Source organism: Nyctereutes procyonoides, unplaced genomic scaffold (assembly GCF_905146905.1).
Source record: "Nyctereutes procyonoides isolate TBG_1078 unplaced genomic scaffold, NYPRO_anot_genome, whole genome shotgun sequence".
NCBI lineage: Eukaryota > Metazoa > Chordata > Mammalia > Carnivora > Canidae > Nyctereutes > Nyctereutes procyonoides.
In genome coordinates this window covers 43266823-43288577 of record NW_026575049.1, presented here as the reverse complement: position 1 = coordinate 43288577, position 21755 = coordinate 43266823, and the positions used below count along the sequence as shown (strand labels likewise).

The 21755-nt window shown below is 45.9% G+C and overlaps 1 protein-coding gene across 1 annotated transcript; it reads right to left on the bottom strand.

Moving 5' to 3' along the window:
* Positions 1-2665: 2665 nt before the first annotated feature.
* Positions 2666-21274, bottom strand: CHST10 (carbohydrate sulfotransferase 10). The gene is made up of 5 exons (XM_055329214.1): positions 21146-21274; positions 14236-14327; positions 8544-8763; positions 5995-6100; positions 2666-4516 (listed from the first exon to the last, which is right to left on the bottom strand). Exons 1-5 carry the CDS (start codon positions 21243-21245, stop codon positions 3979-3981), a joined length of 1056 nt encoding a protein of 351 aa, XP_055185189.1. The 5' UTR covers positions 21246-21274; the 3' UTR covers positions 2666-3978.
* Between the last annotated feature and the right edge of the window lie 481 nt (positions 21275-21755).

The window sequence follows — 21755 nt, the reverse complement described above, 5'->3', positions numbered from 1 at the left end:
ATTAATAATAGCCAGGGATAACATTTCCTAGCTCCCTTGAAATTGTTCTGTGCCAAAGGAATGAAGTTGTGTCCCAATTTCACAACTGGCCCAAAATAATGTCCCCAGTGCTGCTCCAGGCTCTTTACCCTTCTCTTAGAAGCAGAGGGATAAGGCACTGAAATGATGGAACCATATGATGGAAAAATCCCTGCCTACAAGGAACAGACTATTGGGTGTGCAAGAAAATCATTTTACTGTCTTAAGCCACTGAAATCCTGGTGTTTGTTGCAACAGCTAGTGTTTTCCTATCTAATAATAATAAAAAAAAAACCTGATACCTTGATATTGAGGCTACTTACATACATGAACTACTAGTAAGGTGCTGAGTGGCAAAAAAAAAAAATACTGTAGATAGAAGGATTGAGACTCAGGTCCTACTGTAATGCAATATTGAGTGAAACTGTTACCTGTGATAAAGATGACAAAGAGAAAACAGAGACTGTTTTGTTACGAAAATTGAGTGTTTAAGGATTCCAGACAATAGGAAATAAGACTGAAAAAGACCTGAAGGAAAGGCCCATTATGATTTGTTAGGTAAGCAGTGACTCAGCCTTGAGGAAAATGATTATGGACATGATATTCTCATCCAAGTCTTGTTTAAAATGGCTTTCTGATAACTAGTAATTGACAGAAAGATTGACTTGGGGGCAAGGAAGCTAAGACATAATTCCTGCTCCCTACACCTTCCCTGATCTTTCCCTTTACCTGCCACTTTCACCGGGGGAGTAAATTTGCCGCCTAGTTCAGCACTTGCCACGTCTCTCCTCTCTTGTGAGCCTGCTGTTCCTGGTTCAGGCCTGGAACCCCACAGCCCTGGTGCAAAGCTTGGAAAATGTACCTTGAACAACTTAAATTTCATCCCAAAGGTGGCAAGGCTTGCTTCCTCTCAAACAGCCACCATCCTTATTACTGCTTTCTCCTAATCCAGGTTTCTGCTGTTTCCTGCTTCTGGAGATTCCAGCTGAACAGGCCATGCTGGGACTTAGAAGGGGGGAGGCAGGGATTGGCGTCAGGATAGGGTGAGGGGTCCAGTGTGGGGGCTGGGACCCCTCCCTGGTTGGAGGCTTTTCCTCCCATGAACCTGAGCTGGAGCTGGAGAGCCTGCTTGTGGATCTGCAGCATCTCTGTGTACGCTCAGCCACTATGAAAATCAAATTTCATCTTGGCTCTAAACACTTCACTGTGATGGTTTTCAGGGCTTAGACCAATAAAACTAAAACATGTGAGGAGAGAAATCCAATAAGAGAAAGCAATTTAAGATACAAGCCTATTAAGCCAACCTACAATCATTAAACTTTTAAATTTAGGAATTGGCCTCCCTATCTTAAGACAACTTCTGGGAGGCAGAGTGACTACTTGTTCCTTTTAATCCAGGCTTAATGCTACTTCTGAGTTTCCACCTAGACATTTCATGGGGGTTGCCCATCTCTTCCTACCCGGAGGCAAAGGCTGTGCTCCCAGGTGGGTGGTGGCATCACTCTGGCCTGACCCCAGCCCACCCATCCCCACAGAAGCAGTGGGGTGAGAGGTGTGGAGGGGGGCAGTGGAGCAGGCTCTGGCTGATTGGGACTGTTCGGAGAGGGAGGTCCTGGGTCCTCAGTGCTGCCAGGAAGGACACCAAAAAGGAAGCGGCCAGGTTTGCTCCAGATTGCTTCTGTAAGGCTCTGCTGCAGCAGTGTGGGAGAAAACTGCTTCAGGACACAGAGGCATGGACACCTGCCCAGGCCCAGAAGGGAGGCAGTGGGTTCTGGAGGTGGAAGGAAGTCAGATGACCTCAGTGGGGGGTGAGGGGCTGCACAGTTCCAGGGGACTGGCCACGCAGGGTTAGGACCCTGGTCGGTAGGGATGGTTGTGGGAATGTAGGTTTTGGACACACGGTGGAGTGCTCAGGAGATGTGATGGCAGCCTCCGTTTGTTTGGCAAAATGCTAGGAAAATGAACCAAATGCTAGACAAAAATGACCTAAATCTAAATGCCAGAAGTGTGGTGGGGGGGCGGTGGTGCGTAAGGAGGGTAGGGGCTGGCACCCCGGGGCCCAGTGTTTTGTTTCCAAAAGAAAATACCTTTTTAAATTAGGACTAAATCGGGCAGCCCGGGTGGCTCAGCAGTTTAGCGCCACCTTCAGCCCAGGGCATGATCCTGGAGACCGGGGATCAAGTCCCACGTCGGGCTCCCTGCATGGAGCCTGCTTCTCCCTCTGCCTGTGTCTCTGCCTCTCTCTCCCCCCTCTCTGTGTTTCTCATGAATAAATAAATAAAATCTTAAAAAAAAAACAAAAACTAGGACTAACTCTAGGGCCTTAAATTCACATATGTTATTCACGCTATTATGTTTCAAATAGAAAGGAGGTAATCAGCTCAATAGGTATGTAATGATTTTAACAAGACTTTGCTAAAACTTCATAGAAAAATAATTCATATTACATCTTCTGTGTGTCAGCTGAGGATGAAAGGCGACATCGACTGCCCTTCCTCAATGCCAAGAGTCATACTTGAGTCTTGCTTCTCCTCCACAGTCTTGTCACCAGCAGCCATCTAAGCAGGCCTGAGCCACCCATCACTGTTGCCAGGCCTTAAGGACCAGGTGTGGCCACAGAGCACCTTCCCTAGAACTGCAGCACATGTCAGGTTTGGCACATATTTTTTATTTTCTTTTACTTTCACATTTACAAATTCAGGAAGCCATTTGGAGAAAGGGGAGGTTGAGGCTGCCTGGAAGAAAAGCTGGGCTCGTGGGTACTGCACAGAGTCGGGCACTTAGGACTTCTCACAGGGACACCTGGCCTATATCTCAAGAGCCCTCGCTGTCAGGCGACATCTGAAAGAGCAGCTGTGGCCTGCTCCTTCGTGCCTGGAAGATGCCTCGGCCCAGGGTTTTATTGCTGGTGAACTTGATTATCCAACATATAGTCCAGGATGATGGTGTTCTCAGAATCGGGTCCAGTGGTGAGCATGTGGCAGAGATGAATGGAAATTGCCATGTGAACATTGCATTGATTCTGCAGTGCCAGCATGTGGCCCATGGTTGCCTCTGCCGCAGGGGACGGCCCCAGAGACGGGTGTTGTCCCTCCGGATAGGACAAAGAGGTGAACAATAATCAGCGTGGACATGCTCAAACCCACCGCAGTGGGAGTGCGGGAACCCAACCAGCTCTCCCTTCCCCCACGCTACATATCCTGTAAGGCCCCCCACGATGTTCCTTTCCTCAGGTGGAAAGAATGTACACTCCCCTCTTTCCTAAGTTGCATCTCTTGGGCTGAGTGAGACAACTGTTCAGCACGCAGTTCAGAAATACAGACTAGAAGTACCAAGGCATGTATCCTGGAAAGATGGACTGCCAAAAAGTACCCTCAGGTCACCTCTGAGTTTCACAGGAACAAAAGAGTCTTAGAAAGAAAGAATGGTTTGCCTCTGTGATGATAGCAGCGCTAAGATGAAAGCCAGATTTGATCCTGTATTAGCCCCATGTGATTTTTGCAGACCATTAGCTTCTCTATCTCTCCTCAAAGTGCCAGGTGCCATTCTTGCAATCCGTTAGTGACGGGCAGGACCACCCACCCTCTAGGGGAGCTGCCAGTGTGTCTGCCTCTTTAACAACCGAGGGAAATGACTCCTACACCATATAATTTCTCCTCCCAGCCTGTCAGACTGCAGATGTTCAGTCCCTTTCACGTTCTGAAGAGAGTAGAATTCTAATGGCATCAACTTGGGAGGAGACCGAGGGGGGACCTGCCAGGGCCCTCAGTGCACCTGATGTCCAAACTAAGTTGTAACGGTCAGGATCCAGCTTCATTGGCCGAGGCATGCACAGGTCCATGGGAGGCTGCAGAGTCTCCAGAAGGAGTGGAATGGAGGACATGTCATTTCTGTGCTCACATCTCCCATCTGGTTAGCCTCTGGTCTAAAAGGTATTTGAATTCACATTAGTTCTACACATTAGTTTAGCAAAAAATCTGGCTTCTGATACCCAAAGAGCTTAAAGTCCCCTTCAAAACGTGCATACAGGCGCCGGATGTCTCGTTTGCTGATGCCCAGAAAGTAGCGCTCCACCTTGGTTTTATTATAGACGGTAATGCCTGGAGGGATGGTGGGGTAAGACACCAGGTGGTCTATGCCGGCTTCTTTTAAGATATATGGGGCATCGTCCTCCAGGGTCTCATGGTGACCAATTACACTGTACTTTATTTCGCAGGGTGCACACAGTTCAACATACGTCACCCAGTGAATGATGTGGTCCCCAAACTGAAGGTCCAGCCACCTGTGGTTTGGATCGCCCAGGTACCGTACAAAATCTTCAAATTGGATACCCCTGGTCTCTGTACGGTTCCTCCTGTATTTCCTAATGATGCCAGGGGCAATCTCGTGCCTGTACCAAGGCTCAAAGCGGGGATTATGAACAAACTTATCCTTAAACGCAGAAATCAGTCTTTCGAAGGGATCTCTTACGATAAAAAACTTGAAGTATGTTTTCAAGCTAAGGAAAAAAATGAAGATAAACAAGCAGTCAGGCTGATGCTCATTGGTGATAACCAGGGAGAGGTGGGACGACGGAAGAGCATCTGCTGGAGCAGCTGTGGCCACTATGGCTAGAACTCGCCCTCCCATGAGAAGCGAGCTTCGCACATTTCTGAGTCCACCCACCCACCTTCGGAAGAAGACTGTTACCCATTTTACAGTGAGGAAATAGAGACTCAGAACTGTAACTGTCCCAGGCCACGGGACTCTTCATCCTAGAGGGCCACTGTGAAGACATCTACTTATCTCAACAGATACTCAAGTATTTCCAAACTTCAAAGGGGTTTAAAAGTCTTGTTCTTGGGCAGAGAACTGATTTAAGGGCAGGACCCTGAGTGAGGCAGAACAGTGGAGGCCAAAGGAAGTTACTTTAGGAAACCTCTGTATAAGTTCAATTTACAATTGCCAGGGGAAGGCCACCTAGAGCACGGAGTAGGTAAGAGAAAGTGGGGAGCGAGGCTGCTAGCTCCAGGTGGCAGGAAGGTGGCCCGGGGTAGCTGCCAGTAGTGGCGGGGCTGGCGCAGTGGCAGCAGCGTGACGGCCTGGGATGGTGCTGACAGAACAGTGACATCACCACTGCCGTCATCACGGTGCCCACTCCCCGCCAGAGACCAGATCAGGGCCCTGCACACCTGGACTTGTCTTCTATCACAGAAGCCCCTATGAGGTCAGTGCTCAGGCGGGCAGCAGGACGGCCCTGACCCAGGAGGCTCTCTGATCCTGCATCTAACACCTGCGTTCTACAGGTTTTGCACAAACCAGGAAGACTAAATAACCAGCACCAGAAAAAATTAGAATCAAATGGCTAAAAAGCAAGGGAGTCAAAGTTCATTTGGTGCCCTTAACAACATTCTGATTTCTTTTAAGCCTTGTTCTGCAGGGTCATTTCATAGTTACTAAAAAGAAGTTTTCAATTTACTAGCTAAGTAATTTTTTAAATGCCGAGTCTCTGCCCTTGCTGTGATCAGTGAGGTCTGATTCTCTCGGCCTGTGTTAGGTTCAGTCCTCTGGGCAGCTACCATGAAAGTTGGGGTAAGGCCTCTGGAAGAAGGTAAAAAACTATGTGGGGTTCCTCTGTAATCCAAATCCCTTTCCTGTGATCTAAAGGTCATATTCAGTAAGGAGTCCATAAAGCTTAGCAGAACTAAAGGAGAACAAAAAAAATTACTCGTTTCTATTAAGAAAATTGTGTAACCTTTGTTTTAATGGACTGCATAAAGGTAAGGGTGGAGGAGATGTCTTGAAATTCTCATGAAGGAATTTTTTTTTCATGAAGGAATTTAAATGCACTGAACCCTGGGTGTATGCTTGGCTGCCTCTCACGGATGTAAACCAAAAGCCCCCAGTAGTCCTTGGAACAATCTGAAGTGCATGGCAAGGGCAGAACTAAGCCTCCGGTTTTACCAAAATCCCCCTCCCCTTAGGAACTACTCCTACCGCTTCTGAATTTCCGCATCGCTGAAGGAAGAGAGACGAGGGAGGCCATTCTTCTCATGGTCATGAACCACATTTTCGGGGATCTCTTCAATGGAAGGAAAAGCCCCTGGGAAGGAAACAAGGAAGGACAGGTTGGCTGCCTCAGTGCTACCCTTCAAGGAAGATGCCTGGTCTCTTAACCTGGGCCCCAAGTTCCCCACAAGCCCATCCACCGAAATCCCAGTTTAGGTATTTGAATTCCAGCTGCTTCTGCCAGCAGGATGAGAGAATGAAGAAAAGCTTCTGGTAATCCATAAGCCAACTAGAGGAAACAGACAAGTCGGGGTGGGTGGGGGAACAGGGGAAGAAACACTGCCAATCCCTACTCCTGGCAATGCACCTAAATTAGGTGAAATCTGACATTTAAAAAAGCTCCCTGCATGCAGAAAGAATTCCTAAAACGAGCCATGCTCCTTCTACTCTGAAATTGGGAGGAAATGCCAGGGGAGCAGGACTATGAAACATACTGCTGGCTGATGCCCCATCAGGGGCCCATCACTCCCAACAGGCTTGTCCCTCCCAGCTCCACATCCCTAAGCCTGCGGTGGTTCCTAGGTAACCTCACCACATCCCAGACTGGCGAGTGGCAAAGCTGATTGGTGCTGGGAAAACCTGGCCAATGCTGTGGGAGCAGGGTGATATATCTGAAGCAGGGGACAAGGAGGACAAATGTGTCTAAGAAGGCAGGGCAGGAGCAAAGCCACAGTGCCCAGGATGGGGTTGCTGAATGGAGGCTTGAGTGCACCCCACCCTCAGGTTGGTGGACTGGGCAGGTTTTTCCTTCTCTTCTCAACTTAAGACAAATAGAAACAAAGCATCATTACCCACAAAGGTTCTAGCCAGGCCTCTGCGAACCTTCCCATCCATCGTTATATTAATCCTGTCTTGTTGGAGTCTGGCAAAGGAGGATCTCTGTTGGGCCACCTTATACAAGGGCCACTGCCTTGTTTTTTTGTTTTTTGTTTTTTTTTTGCCTTGTTTGATTTATCCCTTCCCCAAGTATGTAAGCACCAGTCCAGAACTCTGTACTAAGTGCTATGGATGGCCATGAAATGAGCAAGATGAGCAACTGCTCTGAAGATAATGAAAGAACCAGCTCTGAAGATTTATACCTGGATGTGCTCAAGTACCTGTCCTGGTGCAGGTGTCTCTAGGGACGACTGGAGACAGCCACAAGGACCATCCTCTATTTATGGCCTGGCAAACCTACCCCCATTTTTATTCTGCACTTGCAAATTGGTGCTTGCTTATTTAAAGTGTGATGCTTTATATTGTGGCGGCAGACTTATAAAACTTTTGTGTATTTATTGTTTTAAATTTGATTTGTAACCTCATTCTTTGATGTCAAAAATCCAACGTACTGTCAGAGTTCTCAAGAAACACATTAATTATATACTATAAGATGAGGCAAGTGTCTCACTTTTCTCCCCCAAACAACCACAGAAAGGTCAAATGAAGCAACCATGAGAAGGCCGATTGACCACCAACTCTAAGAACAGCAGCAAGAGTGGTAGGCTGGAGGAGAGGCCACAGGGCCACCTCTCACGGCTGATTCCTGGTCCTGGAGTCATAGTGCTGTCAACTGGAATTACGCTCTTTTTGAAGCTGGATTTAACAGACAGAGCCCATAATTATCTTGGACCAATTCAGGGTAATTGGAGTTTAAACAAACAAACATGGTATCTGAAAAGAGCAGTGAGTAATCAAAACCTGTAGTGTATGAGGTCACTTTCCAATGACCTAATTTGTTCCTAAATAAACATGATTTCCTGAAGCAAGTGGATTCAATCCTCTGAACATGGAGGCTCTGTACAAAATGGGACGCCTTCTTTCTTAGCCAAGTGGCACAAAATACTTCATCTGTGGGTGAAGGGGCCCCCACACCCACCCACCTGACAGGGCTCTCCTCCCAGGCCTGGGTACAGGCCCTTCTACTGCAGAGGAGCAGCTGGGAGGGCACTGAGTGTGAGCCTTGACTTACCTCCATAGAGCTAGCAACTGCTAAGAGGCAAAGCAATGCCTCTGAAGAGAAGAAAAGAGATCAGCCCAGGGTGGTGGGGGACAGGCTGTCTGAGACAGGGATTCCGCTCTGGAAAGTGAGGAGAGATCCTGACCACTGGGGGCGGGGTGGGGTGGGGGCGGCAGCTTGAAAACCTCAATATTTAAAACTTTAAACCACCAGCTTTTAAAGTGCAACACCCAGGGTGACTGGGTGACAGGCACTAAGGAGGGCACTTGATGGGATGAGCACTGGGTGTTATACTGTATGTTGACTAACTGAATTTAAATAAAATATTAAATAATAATAATAATAATAAAGTATAATACCCACAGGGAAAACACAACGGAGAACCGTCTCTAAGGTTACCAGCCCTTCCAAGTCGACAGTCCCTGCCTGTGGCTCCTTTGTGCTGTCCCCCTCAGCTTCCCCTGCTCAGGCCACAGGGCGCCCCCAGGCTAACCCTGCGCCCGACCATAGACCACAGGTGGCCACCAGGCACTGCACGCACCATTTAACACGATCAACACTTTCTTCCACTGGGTGTTGCCCACTTTAGGAGTCTGGCAGAAAAGAATCCTGTGCTTGTCACACACAAATATCCGGTCCAGAACAAACTTGGAGATGGCGGTGTGTGAGAGGTTCTTCAGGGCTTCATCCTTGCAGACGTTTCTGATGAGCTCCAGGCGTTCCATATAGACCAGGGGCTGAACCAGCCCTTTCCCAGTCGGCTGCAAGTCACAAGGAGGCAAAAGGGGCATAAGAGCTTCTTGAACAGGAAACAGGGGAGCACACCCCCACCACAGGGCCCACCCAAGGTGCCCTAACCCCTGACCTCATGCAGCACATTAGCAGGTAGAGCGCAACAACCAGAGCCACCTTAGCAAGAGCAGGACTCTGCAGGCATGATTCACCTCCAGGGGCCTGGAATTCAGGCTGCATGGATGTGCTGGACCAAAGCTCGGTCAGAGACCTGAGGGTGTTTCTTCACCCTCAGCTTGAACAGATTTGGGAGGAGGCGGCGGGTGGGCTGTCTGCCTGTCACTCTGCTGATGGTGGGCACTATGGCCCACAACATCTCGGACATAGCAGGATACTCTGCATTTGAACATTTTAGTGCCTCCTTCCTTCTCCCTAGCATTTCCCTCCACCTAATTCTGTGTACGTAGATGGATGGTAGAGAAGGGCCAGTCATCTACACACGTGCGGATTGTTTCATAGATGCTCTGGTATTACTGGTATTATTGGTGTAATGGTTTACTAATTTAAAAAAACCTACTTTAGGTCATTCAGTATGGGTTTTAAAAATGCAAGAGCCATTACTCCATCTCCTCCATGACAAGCATGGGGCCAAGCTTCTCTGTAAGGCAGTTTAAGGAGAGGGGAATGGGGTCTGTATAGCAGTGGTGTCAGTCTTCCTGGAAGCGTGGCCACTGTGGGCAATGCTGGGGGCACTGGTCTGCTGAGTCCTCCCAACAAGTGAGAAAACCCATGTGAATGTGGGGCAAAGGCTCTGATCCAGAAACCCCCACCTGCCAGGAAAGTGGGTCTGGAAGCAAGCAGAAGTGGGCATGTGGGCTGCCCTGGATGACCCAGGATCACGGGAACCACTTGGGGCATGGCCTCCGGCTGGGTTTCTGAGGTTGGGGTGCAAGCTGCACAAGGGTATTGTTGCTGCTTTTATTCTGTGATGTCTCAAGCGTTTTTGATCACCTCTGAGTTATCTGGAATAGATCTCTCAATAGTTTTTCCTCTCAAAAGCAGTACAATTTCCAGTCTGTGTGTATCTAGGACACAGGACAGTTCCTCTGTAGACTTCACATATGGAATACTACTTCAGTGTGAATACTGAGTCATCATTCTCCCTACAAAGTCTCAGGCTGGCACTGAACACCGGAGAGAAGTCTGTGGCCCACCCTTCCCACCCCTGCCTCAACTGCCACTCTTTGTAAGCAACCCATTTTTAATACCCAGGTGCTTGTAGGATTTTTTTCTGTAATGTTCCACCACATGAAAAAAATTCATAAAGATAGATCAGTGTAGGTTTCTCCTCTGATTTGCCTCAAAGGCAGGGAGCCCTTTCTACCTGCATTCTTGGTTCAGAAAATGTCTTTTTTCCTCAGGATACTTAGGCAGGGGTGGAGCTCATGTGCGACAGTGGGTGAAAGTTATCTTAGATTAGGAGGCCTATGTGAGGAGGTGGGCAGGGTTTCTGGATCAGAGTCTTCACCCCCCAGCTCACATGGATTTTCCCACCAGGTGGGAGAGACTCCTTAGAACAGAAACCATTGCCACTGTGCTCCAGCATTTCTTCACAATGGCTACCATTGCTGTAAGACTGACACCCCTACCAAACAGAACCCATCCCCTCTGCTTACAGGTAGTTTAAGAGGCATAACTCTGTGCTTATCACTCAAGGGATGGAGTCTTATATCATTACACCTCAATGAATGTCTTTTAAAAAAGAAACATACAAAAGTGTTGACAGTGGTTAAAGAAAATTATGGATTGTGATGGCTATAGCTGAGGTCTTTTTCCTTCTAAGGCTGGATATTTTAAAAAAATATACAAAGAGTTTATCTCCTTCATAAAAAACTTGATTTAGAAATATTGGCTGGTGGCGGAGAGCACCTATAAACACTTCTAGAAAGTTCTAGAAAACTGTTCCAAGTTGTCTGTGAATGGCATCTGGGTACTTTCTATATTAAAAGGTGGCTCTGTAAAAACAGCACATTTTTGTCTCTCTTCCTTCAGCACAATCATCACTAACTAAAAGCCACAACTCTGCAGAGCCCCCTCTGAATTTCCTTCCAGGGCTCACCTGTCCCTTTCTTACCAGCCATGGGCCCCTTCTCATCTTTCCTTCCTCCCTTTTTCTACAGCAACAGCCAATATTTCCAGCCACTTCCTGAAGTGGCCTCAGGGCCCTTCCACTGCCCAATAAATCAGAGATGAGTCAGTATGGTTGGCAAGGAAAGTGGACACAAAATGGGTTCATTTGGCTTTTCCTCTCAAGAGAAAGTTGACTTAAAAAACAAAAAGAGATGAAAAAGCTCAAATTCCAAATTATGACACATACTCTTTGGGACAGCTTTAGAACCTAACAGGATATCTGTAACAGAAAAGGGCTTTTGTTAACACTTGATTCAAAATCTATTGCTCTGTTACTCGGCAGAGTGAACCATTTGGCAAATATTTATCAAGTCTTTACTCTGTGCTTGGATGCAGTTACAGGTGTTCTGTGGAGACACTGGGAAAACCTCAGCTGAGTAACAACGTGTGTGGCAGTTCAGTGACACCCTGTCCTCAGTGACTTATTAATCCCTCCCTGTTCACATCATGGTGGAATGTCTGCCCACAGAGACCTCCTGGCTTTCCAAGAAGCATCCCATAAGGCAGGTCTGAATAAAGAGTCTGTTCCTCTAACCCCACTCCTTTGGCTACCCCTACTTGTGGCCCTTTCCCTCAGCATTTTGAAATTTCTGTTGCTGTTTATTGTCTATTCATTCCCTTTAAGTTACCCAGAACTTCTTCCCAAAAGTTCAAACCAGATGGTCCCCTAAATTAACTTTACTGAATGGACCAAAATGCCCTTTTATCTGTTAAAATGCACCAAGATTTTCAGGCAATCCTTTTAATGGGCAGTTGTAAAACCAGTCCTCCCCTAAGGACTGTGTCAGTTACAAAATGGGGGAGAAGGACACAGCCTTCCAGAACACAAGAGAACAAGGACACTGGAAATATTGGGATGATAAATGTTTCCACCCCACCACTCCAGCTCCCTGCTCTTACCTCATGAATCTGCCATAACCAAACTCCCTGACATACCTTCTCAAGTGTTTGACTGAATTTCCTGGGTTTCCCTGGTGAAGGGAAGTGTTTTGGGAATTCCTAACAGCTACTTTCTCAGGTCAAGACATTCTGGAAATGAGAGTGGGTACTTGTAGCCTTACCCAGGTCTGATCCTTTGCAGAGATATCCCTTCCTCCCCAGAAAGCACGAGCATGAGTCTGCCACTCTGGCTCTTGCCTTCTTGCTTCCATAAATGGAGTCTAATTTAATCTCATTCCCTCACTCACCCCAACTCTTGCTCACTTATTGATATGGTCTTTCTCTCTTTTCTCTCACTCTATTCCAACCTGGATCACGGATGACACTCCAGAGCAGTGCATCACAGGGCAGAACCGACCCCCAAACAAGTTCCCTTGAGAAACTGCAGAAAAATCTCCTTCATTTTTAAATTTGCTTTTCCTCAAGCTTAAGCATTATATGTAAAGAAAAACAATTTCTCATTCAATTGTGCTTATGGACTGGCATGGTTTTCTGTTTTCTTCCTTTGCAAATATACTAAACCAATTTCAATGATTAACACTGTTTTCCATTCAAATGTTCAGCTATATTATGTACAAAATAAACTTTCTTTTGCAGTTTTTAAAAACTGAAGTGTAAATGAAATACATTATATTAGTTTCAGGTGTATGACATATTGATTCAACAGCTACACAAGATCAACTTTTAAAGATAAGCTACACAACCTGATCACTTTTATAAATCACCTTTCTTTTGGGAGGACAGACACTGAGTTTAATATCTAATGACTCCAGGTCTCAGAGAATCGTGTCTGACCAGCTGATTCCCACTCCCTTTACCTTGCATTTGAGTTTCATGAGCGTCAAGGGGACAGGGTAGCAAGAACGGGAAACAGGACATGTAGTTTGAAGTCCCAGCCCACTACTTGCTGCCTCTGACACACAGGCTCTGTTCCTGAAGGCTCACACTTTCCAAATGCAAAATGAGAATAAAAATACTTAAAGCTCAGAGGGCTGTTTTTGTAAGACTAAAACCCAGTAAGTCTTCTGTGGACTGCAAGGCATGTTCTGCTGCTGTATTTCCAACCACGATTACTCCCCCACAGGGCCTACAGTCTAGTCTGTGGGAAGGGTGCTCCTCCTTCCCTCAAGAGCACCTCCTGGGATGGTCACTTTTGTTCTTCATGAGCTACTGCATTGTAGCTGCACCCTTGTCTCAGAGCACTGTGTTCCTCTTGTGAAACTCTTACCCCAACTCTGTGTCATTACTGATCTCAACACCTAAACGTTTATTTCCCTTCCTCTTCCCACCCTCCTACTTCCTACAGATTTTTCTGGTTTCCTCTGTGGTCCATCCACTCTCTTCCCTTGTCCTGGAATGCCTCGACCCAAAAGCAACATTCCAGGCATGTTTCAGGGAGTTCTGCAGACTTAACCAATCAATCAGTGTTCTGCATCTTGTAACTTGATCCAACAGCACTTCCCTCTGACCAGGTGCACACTTTCTAGACTTTGTTGCGCTCTAATTTGTGCAGTGCAAATCAAGGACAAGAACATCTCCTTCTCTGCAGCTTAATGCTGGGCTGATAAATGTCTTAGAGTTTGGTCTACCAATTTCATTCCTTTAGACATACCTGCAACCCAAACTTTCCAGACCCAGAATAGAGGTTAGCTAGTGAGAGGGGAATCTCAAGAGTGTGCCCCCTCCTCATCTTGGCTGGGGATTAATTAGGAATTTTTGTATAAAAGGAGCCTGAGGAGAAACACTTGGAGTCAGAATATGCAGGAAGGCGAGCACCAGGTAAGTCAGCAGCCTTGGGCTGTCCCACCAACTCCCATAAGATTTGGGATGATTAGCCTTTTCTCTAAATTGTTCTCTCACCCATACCATTCAAAGGTGAGATTAGCTGCTCTTCTATCCAAGAACCCTTCTAAACTTAAAAATTCCATGATTCTAGGTCAGAGACTTTCCCCCACTCCCTTGGTTTTCTCCTGATCTAGCTCAACATCCTCCATTCCCCTGGCAAGGCTCCTTCTAAGCTGGTCAGGAACACAACACAATCAACATTTACAGAGGATCCATGATGTACAAAGCACTGTGAAGAACCTAAAAACAGATGTGACTGTGCCACCTCCAAAGAGAAACTAAAAGATGAGTGGAAATGTGCAGAAGTAACAAAAGCCACAACTCTAGAGCAGAATGTGATGAGACAGTGAGAGGAAGCCAGCTGATGTGAGTACAGATAGAGGGGAGGCTAGTCCCATGTGATGGGGATCCTCACGGAGGCCAGAGAGGGTGAGAACAAGACACCACAGCTAAATGAGGAAGAGGCAGCCCTGCCCCTCCGCTGAGGGCCTCAGAGGGGATAGTACCCTCCACCTTGCTGTGCTTACCTTCAGTTCCTCAGGAAAGTGTTTCTCTCCAGGCAGCTTCCCTGCATCTGGCACGGCTGTCAGCAACAGGAACTCCTGTTTGGCGCCATATGCTAGGAGACAAAGAGGTTAAGGTGTCTTCTCATGGAAGAACAGAACAGATACACAGATCAGCAGGACAGAACAGAGGCCCCAGAAATAGCCCCACAAAAATATGCCCAACTGACATTTGATAAAGGTGCAAAATCAGTTCAGTGGAAGAGAGTCCTTTCAAAAATGGTGGTCTGACAACTAGACCTCTACACACCAAAAAAAAAAAAAAAAAAAAAGGAAAAAAAGAAAGAAAGAGAACATTTACCTGAATCTCATACTTTATTCAAGAACAAACTCAAAATGGATCAGCACTTAAATGTAATAAAACTGAGCCACCACTGCGTGGCTCAGCGGTTGAGCATCTGCCTTTGGCTCAGGGCATGATCCTGGGGTCCTGGGATCGAGTCCCACACAGGGCTCCTTGCAGGGAGCCTGCGTCTCCCTCTGCCTATGTCTCTGCTTCTCTCTCTCTCTCTCTCTCTCTGTGTGTGTGTGTGTGTGTGTCTCATGAATAAGTAAATAAAATCTTAAAAAAAACTTTAAAAATATTGGAGAAAATCTTTGGAAAAATTGATAAGCTGACTCTCATCAAAATTTAAAGCTTTTACTCTGCAAAAGTCCCTATAAAGAGGATGGAAAGACAAGCCACTTGCTGGGGGAAATTATCTGCAAATCAATATCTGGCAAAGAACTAGTATCTAGAATATGTAAAGAAATTTCAAAACTCTACAGAAAAGAAAAAATCAATCCAATTAGAAAACAGGTAAGACACAAACTGACATTTTACCAAAGAGGATCTACAGATGGCAAATAATCACAAGAAAAGATACTCAACATCATTAGCAATCAGGCAAATAAATACAAATGAAAACCACAATGAGATACCACTACACATCTATCAAAATGGCTAAAAGGAAGTAAGGTGAAAACTCCCAAATGCTAAAGAGGGTGCAGAAAAACTGAAGAACCTACACGGCTGTGGGAATGTAAAACAGCTTGGAAGTTTCCTTAAAAACTAGGCATTTAACTACCATATGACCTATTAATTGCATTCCTGAGAATTTATCCCAGAGAAATGAAAATTTATATCCATACAAAAACCTAAACACAAATGTTTATAGCAACTTCATTGCTATATTGTAGTAGCCCCAAACTGGAAGAAAACCTAGATGTCCTTCAACAAGTGAATGGATAAACAACAGTGATACATCCATACTATGGAATACTACCCAGCAATAAAAAGGAACAAAGTATTGATACACAAAATAATAGCTGGATGACTATCCAGGAAATTATGTTGAATAAACAAAGCCAAGGCCAAAAGGTCATACACTGTCTATAACATTCTTTAAAAAAAATTACAGAGAGAGAAATAGATTAGTGGTTTCCAAGAAGGGGGTAGAGGCCAGGGGAGGGAGATAAGGAGAGGCAGTTAGGTATGGCTATAAAAGGGCAACCCAGGGTTCCCTGTGGTGATGGAGATGTTCTGCATCTTGACTATCAATGTCAATATTGTGATCGCAACTCTGCACTGTAGTTCTAGAACATGTTACTATTGGGGTAAACTGAGTAAATGGTACATAGAACTCTGCGTTCTTATAACTACATATGACTCTACAGCGATCTCAAAATTAATGGTGTAATTTAAAAAAACCCAAGTTAGGGTGCCTGGGTGGCTTAGTCAGTTAAGCGCCTGACTCTTGGTTTCAGCTCAGGTTATGATCTCAGACTCGTGAGATCTCAGAGCCATATCAGGCTCTGCACTCAGCATGGAGTCTGCTTGAGAGTCTCCTCTCCTGCTCCTCCCCCACTCTTCTCTTTCTCTGAAATAATAAAATCTAAAAAACAAAAATCCAAGTTAGCAGTCAAGTTAGTATTTATACATAAGTTTAAAAATTCATGGATAGTGAGATGACATGAGACAAATCTTACAAAATGCTAGACCAGAGTAATAATTAAAAAAAAAAAAAAACTGCTTTGGGAAAATCCTTTGGGTAGAATTTGAAGATAATTTTCAAATTGCTACAATCAAAGAAACATTTACTTTCAAAATTCTCCAAAGCCTAAAAACATAATTAGAAAAAAGGTAACAAAAAAACCATAAAATCAGCGTAACAAAGCATAAACAAAGGCACATTTTTTTCATTTAAAAAACAATCAAAACCTCATCTTGGGTCATTAATAGCCACACCACACACACCGGACTGGAGCCCCCTACCTGCCCCAAGGCTGGCTGTTACACCTCCCCCCAGGCCCTAGCCAGCCCTGCTATTAGTATGCACCATGGCCTGCTATCCACCCTACTCAGGGAGGGTAAAACATCTTACCGGTACCTGACAATAATAATAATCCCATCTCCCCATCTGTTACACATCTTTGAGTTCTCTGCCTCCAAAATAAACCTCTTTGTCACACACCTTTAGGAATGCCACTAAAGTCTTTTTCCTAGCCTACGTGGGATTTAAAATGCCATCCTAACCAAAGCTGTACACAGAAGCTCTTCTGTACTTGCAACAAGGTCAAAGAACCCAGGCATCCCTGGGTAGCTCGGTGGTTTGGCGCCTGCCTCCGGCCCAGGGCATGATCCTGAAGACCCGGGATCGAGTTCCGCATCGGGCTCCCTGCATGGAGCCTGTTTCTCCCTCTGCCTGTGTCTCTGCCTCTCTCTGTGTCTCTCATGAATGAATAAAATAAAATCTTTAAGGAAAAAAAAGGTCAAGAGCCCTTTCTATGGTATGAAATGGACAGAGTATCGGCGCCATTAGCCCCCAGAGTTCCTGAATGAACTCCGAGGACCCCAAAAGACCACCCTCTATTCATCCTCCTCCGCTGCAACCTTGTCATCATTGAGCACTCACATGCTAACAAGACAATTCACACTCGATGCCTGTCTGGTCACTTTGTGTTCTGATGGCATCTTCAAAGACTAGCATTGCAATGCTTAGCTCTGTCACAGGTTGAGTGGGTTTTGCAGAATCCTAAGTTTCCTTAATAACATTTTAGATGGGACAATGCATCCTGAATTCTAAACAGGTGACTTGTCAATGAATTTCTGAAGCAACCTGTTTCCCATACTCAGAAGCAGAGAGAACAGGCTTTGGCAGCTGTGGAACATCTCATCTCTCAGCCAGTCATTATATTTGGCTCAGATGGTCTCGTTCCCCATCCTGACCCTCAGGAGCAAGCTTCCAGCTCCAGGATCAAGCATTCTGAGCCTCTAGGTATGGCCAGGTGCCCCCAGTGTATCAGATAACTTTTGTTACAGGCATCACTATATTTGCAATGCTTTATAAGATGTCTACATTTGCCAAGCAATGTACCACCTTGTTCTTCTAGAAGTGATCACATCCACGAATCTCCCTCATCGTGCTGTCACCAGCCCCTCAGTGTCTGTCACCTGCCCCATCACATGCTAGGCAGTAGAAAGGCAAAGATACTCAAAGCATGGGCTCCGTCCTTAAGCAGCTGACAGCCAAGCTGAGAGGCTGAGTAGAGGCGAAAGATTGGAAGAGGAAGTCAAAGTGAGCTGAGAAGAAAAATCAGTGTCTACACATACACACCAGATTCACAAGGATGTCGTTTTTGATTTCAAGTGTCACCATACCATGCCATCAAATTTCCCAACACTGAATGGGCTTTATGTCCCTGTGACAGAGTCTACTTATAACATCTGAGCCTAGTTCCATATGACACTGAAGTTTGTTAACTAAGGATCAATCATTGCTACAAATATCTTTATGGCTTCACTGCTGAGCTGAAGACAGACCATAACACAACTTTTTAAACAGTACTTCAAGGTAAATCTGCTCTTCCTATCAGCTTAAGTGGCAGGGAAATCATTAAGAACAGGTAGGTCAGAAGAAAACACACATGCCCGGTGACAGATTGGAACAGAGCTCTGTGTCCCAGAGGTCACAGCCAGAAGGAGCAGCCACACAGACATTGAAGTTACATCAGGCCCCTTGAATGATGAGACCACGGATCTCCCATCTGCTTTACAGGAAATGGAACCTCATCATATAGGAGACCACTGTGTTGTCAATTATTTCTTTGTGATGATACTACACATTGGGCTTTTGGTTTAAAACCAAAACACTGTGAACATGAGTGAAACAAACTCCAGCATGAGAAAAATCTCTTCCAGTCACATGTTAACAAACCTCTTTCAGTTCCCTGTACAGAGCGCTAAGACTCAGCAGGGGGGCTTAAGTGCCTCCCCTAGACAAAGGGGGCCCCCTAAGGCTAAGTGACTAAGCCCACCAAACCACAGCTGTAAAGGGGGCAGGAGATACCCTCTCTGATGGCCTCCTCAGAAACTGCATGTTTACCTTCTCATGGGTGTCCATCCCTGCTCAATCACCCAGGCTAGCAAGACACCCTGCAGGCAAGCTCACTTCCTTCCTTTAGAACTCAGCCCATCTTCGTGATCCCAACCAGGTACTTAGGGACAATTAGAGAAGTTTCTGTGTGCTCAAAAAGGCTAGGTTGTGTTTTGGCCTTGACAACAAAGGGTTCTCACCCCAAGTTACCTGCATGCTGTGGGGCTTACCGGTGACCCACCCTGCTTCCCAGAGGTGGGAGAAGGGCAGTGGGGCCAAGCGTGCACCGGATCTAAGGTTCCAACCAGAAGTAGTCCACACCACTGCATTCCCATTCACTAAACACAGCAATCACACTGAACATCCACTAGTGTGAGAAACATTTGGTGAGCAGCACCTAAAGCTACCATAGATCTTTCCTCCAGGTTTAAAATCCTAAAGCTTCTCATCCTTCCTTGCGGGTTTCTCCTTCTATCCCTTTAACTGTTTGCTCCACACTTTACAAAGCCCTCTAGAGCTTCTACATTTTCCTGAAAAAACTCACCACATCCTAGCTTATCAGATACTACTGAGGAATGTAAAGTTCTTTAGAGGCTATTCTGCCAAAGAATATTATAACTCAAAGGCACACACCTCACTTAATTATTTTTGGTGGAAGTCTCATAAAATATATTCCCTATACTCCTAGTTTTTGAAACAAAATAAATAATAAACAATTTAACCTCATGACTTGCCATTGAAGTGCCTTCCTTACCATGAGGTGACATTTAAGGGAACCATTAAAATGTGTGGACTTGCTGTACCAACAAATTCATATTCTCAGCAGCTGCAGCTCTTTCTACATTTGCGGGTCTCCAGAGTTGCACTCCTAGAGATTCTAACTCATTTGGTCTCTGGTTGGGCTAACAGGGAAAGGTTTACAAAGTCCTGCAGATAGTTCTAAAGTACCATGGGGATGAGACCCAGTGCTCTCTTAATGAGGGATCTCCATCACAGGTAAGTGTAACTGTTCTGGGGCAGCTAGAGAAACATCTAAATGGTCAAGCTGAGATGACTGTCTCAGATTCCAAAGACTCCCTAAAGTTTCAATGTCTGCTGCTCTGACAGAGGCCCTGGTCCATGGTGTGAGCCCTGAGTATCTGTGATTATCCATCGTGCGCTGTGATGCTCCTGGCCACCCCATATACCTGCAGTTAACACAGCCTTCCTAAGGCTGTGAAAACCTCCCAGGTTCTCACAAGGGCTCCTGGAAGGTGGGGGTGGTACCTGAAATGACAATCTATCAGGCCTGAGCACAAAGGAGCTAGCTGAGTTACTGAGTGGAAAGCACGGAGCTGAGAATCACCTCTTGGGGCTAATTTCAGGGACTCCCTCTTTGGTCTACACATCTGCCTTCCAGCCTCACTGTTCCTCTATAGACAGGCTGAGAGACGGAGGGAAGAGGGAAAAGAGAGGATGAGTAGGAGCAGGAGGGTTGCCCGTTGAGAAGCCCTCAGCCCAGCAGGGGGCTCTCTGGGCTGGAGCAGAATGGTAGTCTGCTGGCCACTTAGAAGGCACATTTCCTGCAGCTGCAGTAAGTGGGGGAAACTGCTGGAATGAATGGATACTCTCCTGATCTCCCCCTTCCTAAGGGCCACCGACCTGCAGGCGCATGTGTGAAGGCTTGTACACAGTGAAGATGCCGTGCACACCCATGTTCACAAGCACCCTCTTTATTAAGCAGACATAGGCCAATCTGAAGCTGCTCATGAGCCTTTTCAGTATCTCCCGTTTGCCTTGTCTCACTTTGCCATGGAAGGAGTCGCCTTGGGGTTCCAGACCATCAGTGCACCTCCTTACGTACCCAGCATCCTCACAGATCAGAGAGCTTCACTGTACTCAGGTCAATCTTGGAGCTGTCAGACATGTCCATTTTGTAGAAAAAACCCACTAATGCCTCAGTAAGCAAAGGTCAAGGGCATAACTTAAAATAAGTTCTTCTGAATCTGGGTTTGGTGTTCTTTACATGTCTTCATCTGAACACCTACATCAAGTCAAGAAGAGCTAAAAAGTCCTCAAAGACTACTGGACAGAGTATTTAAATCACCTCCCCTCCAGTGAACTGAAGGTGACTTTCAAACGCATGGCCACCAGCACACAGTGCCAGCTAGAACACAGGGATGCTGGTCAATCACGGCAGCATCTCTGGATGACACAGAGTAGGAGACCTACCAAGCCTAGGGCCCAGAAGATAACCTGGCAATGGTATTGCTGGGAAGAGGCCACCAAAGGAGCCCCCATAGAACGTGAGCTCCACTTGCCCCCCAGGGGAGATGCAGAGAAGACACCTTTGTCCCTTTCCACCTCCTCTTGTGCACCTCTGTAACATGAAGGAATTGGACGCCATGACCTCCAAGGTCACTTCTGGCATTAATGTTCCTCTGATTCTGTGACAAAGGTCATCTATGTATGTACCCAGGAACAATACCACAGCATTATCTGGATTAACTGAAATCCATCCCATGAGGAAGCATACCTACCATCGGGGTCTTTAAAGGTCAATGTGATAAATTTGCTAGCCACCATGAACATGAAAATCACCCAAAAGCATGCGGCCAACAGAAGCCACTGGTGGTGCATGTTGTCAAATGTCAGCCATTCAGTAATTCTTCCTGGAAAACAAAAGGGAAATGCCCTTAAACAAAAGGTAATAAAAAGAACAGGTGATTTTAGTTAATAGCATCAATGCAAATATTTGAAAAAATTTTTCTATTGACACAGAATTTTGACTTAGTATTTAAATTTTATTAATAATATGAAGTTATCAATCTGATAATTCAAACAAATTTAAAACACTCTAATGGAAAGGAGCCATTTCTGTCTGTTTTTGGAATACATGGTAAGATTTGGCTTTTGCAGATTTGCCTTGTAACTCCCTTCTGGCCCAACCTAACATCAAAACCAGTTGCTGGTACCCAGCAATAGCCTGCATCTGGAAGCAGGTGGGCAGAAGGAAGTCTACCAAGGGTCAGACCTTTGCTGTGGTAATTTGTGGAGGGCAGAAGCCATACTGAGGCAATTACAAGCAGGCCTTGGGTAAAATCTTGACATGCTGACAAGATAGATGTAGCCACACCTACAGAATCTCTA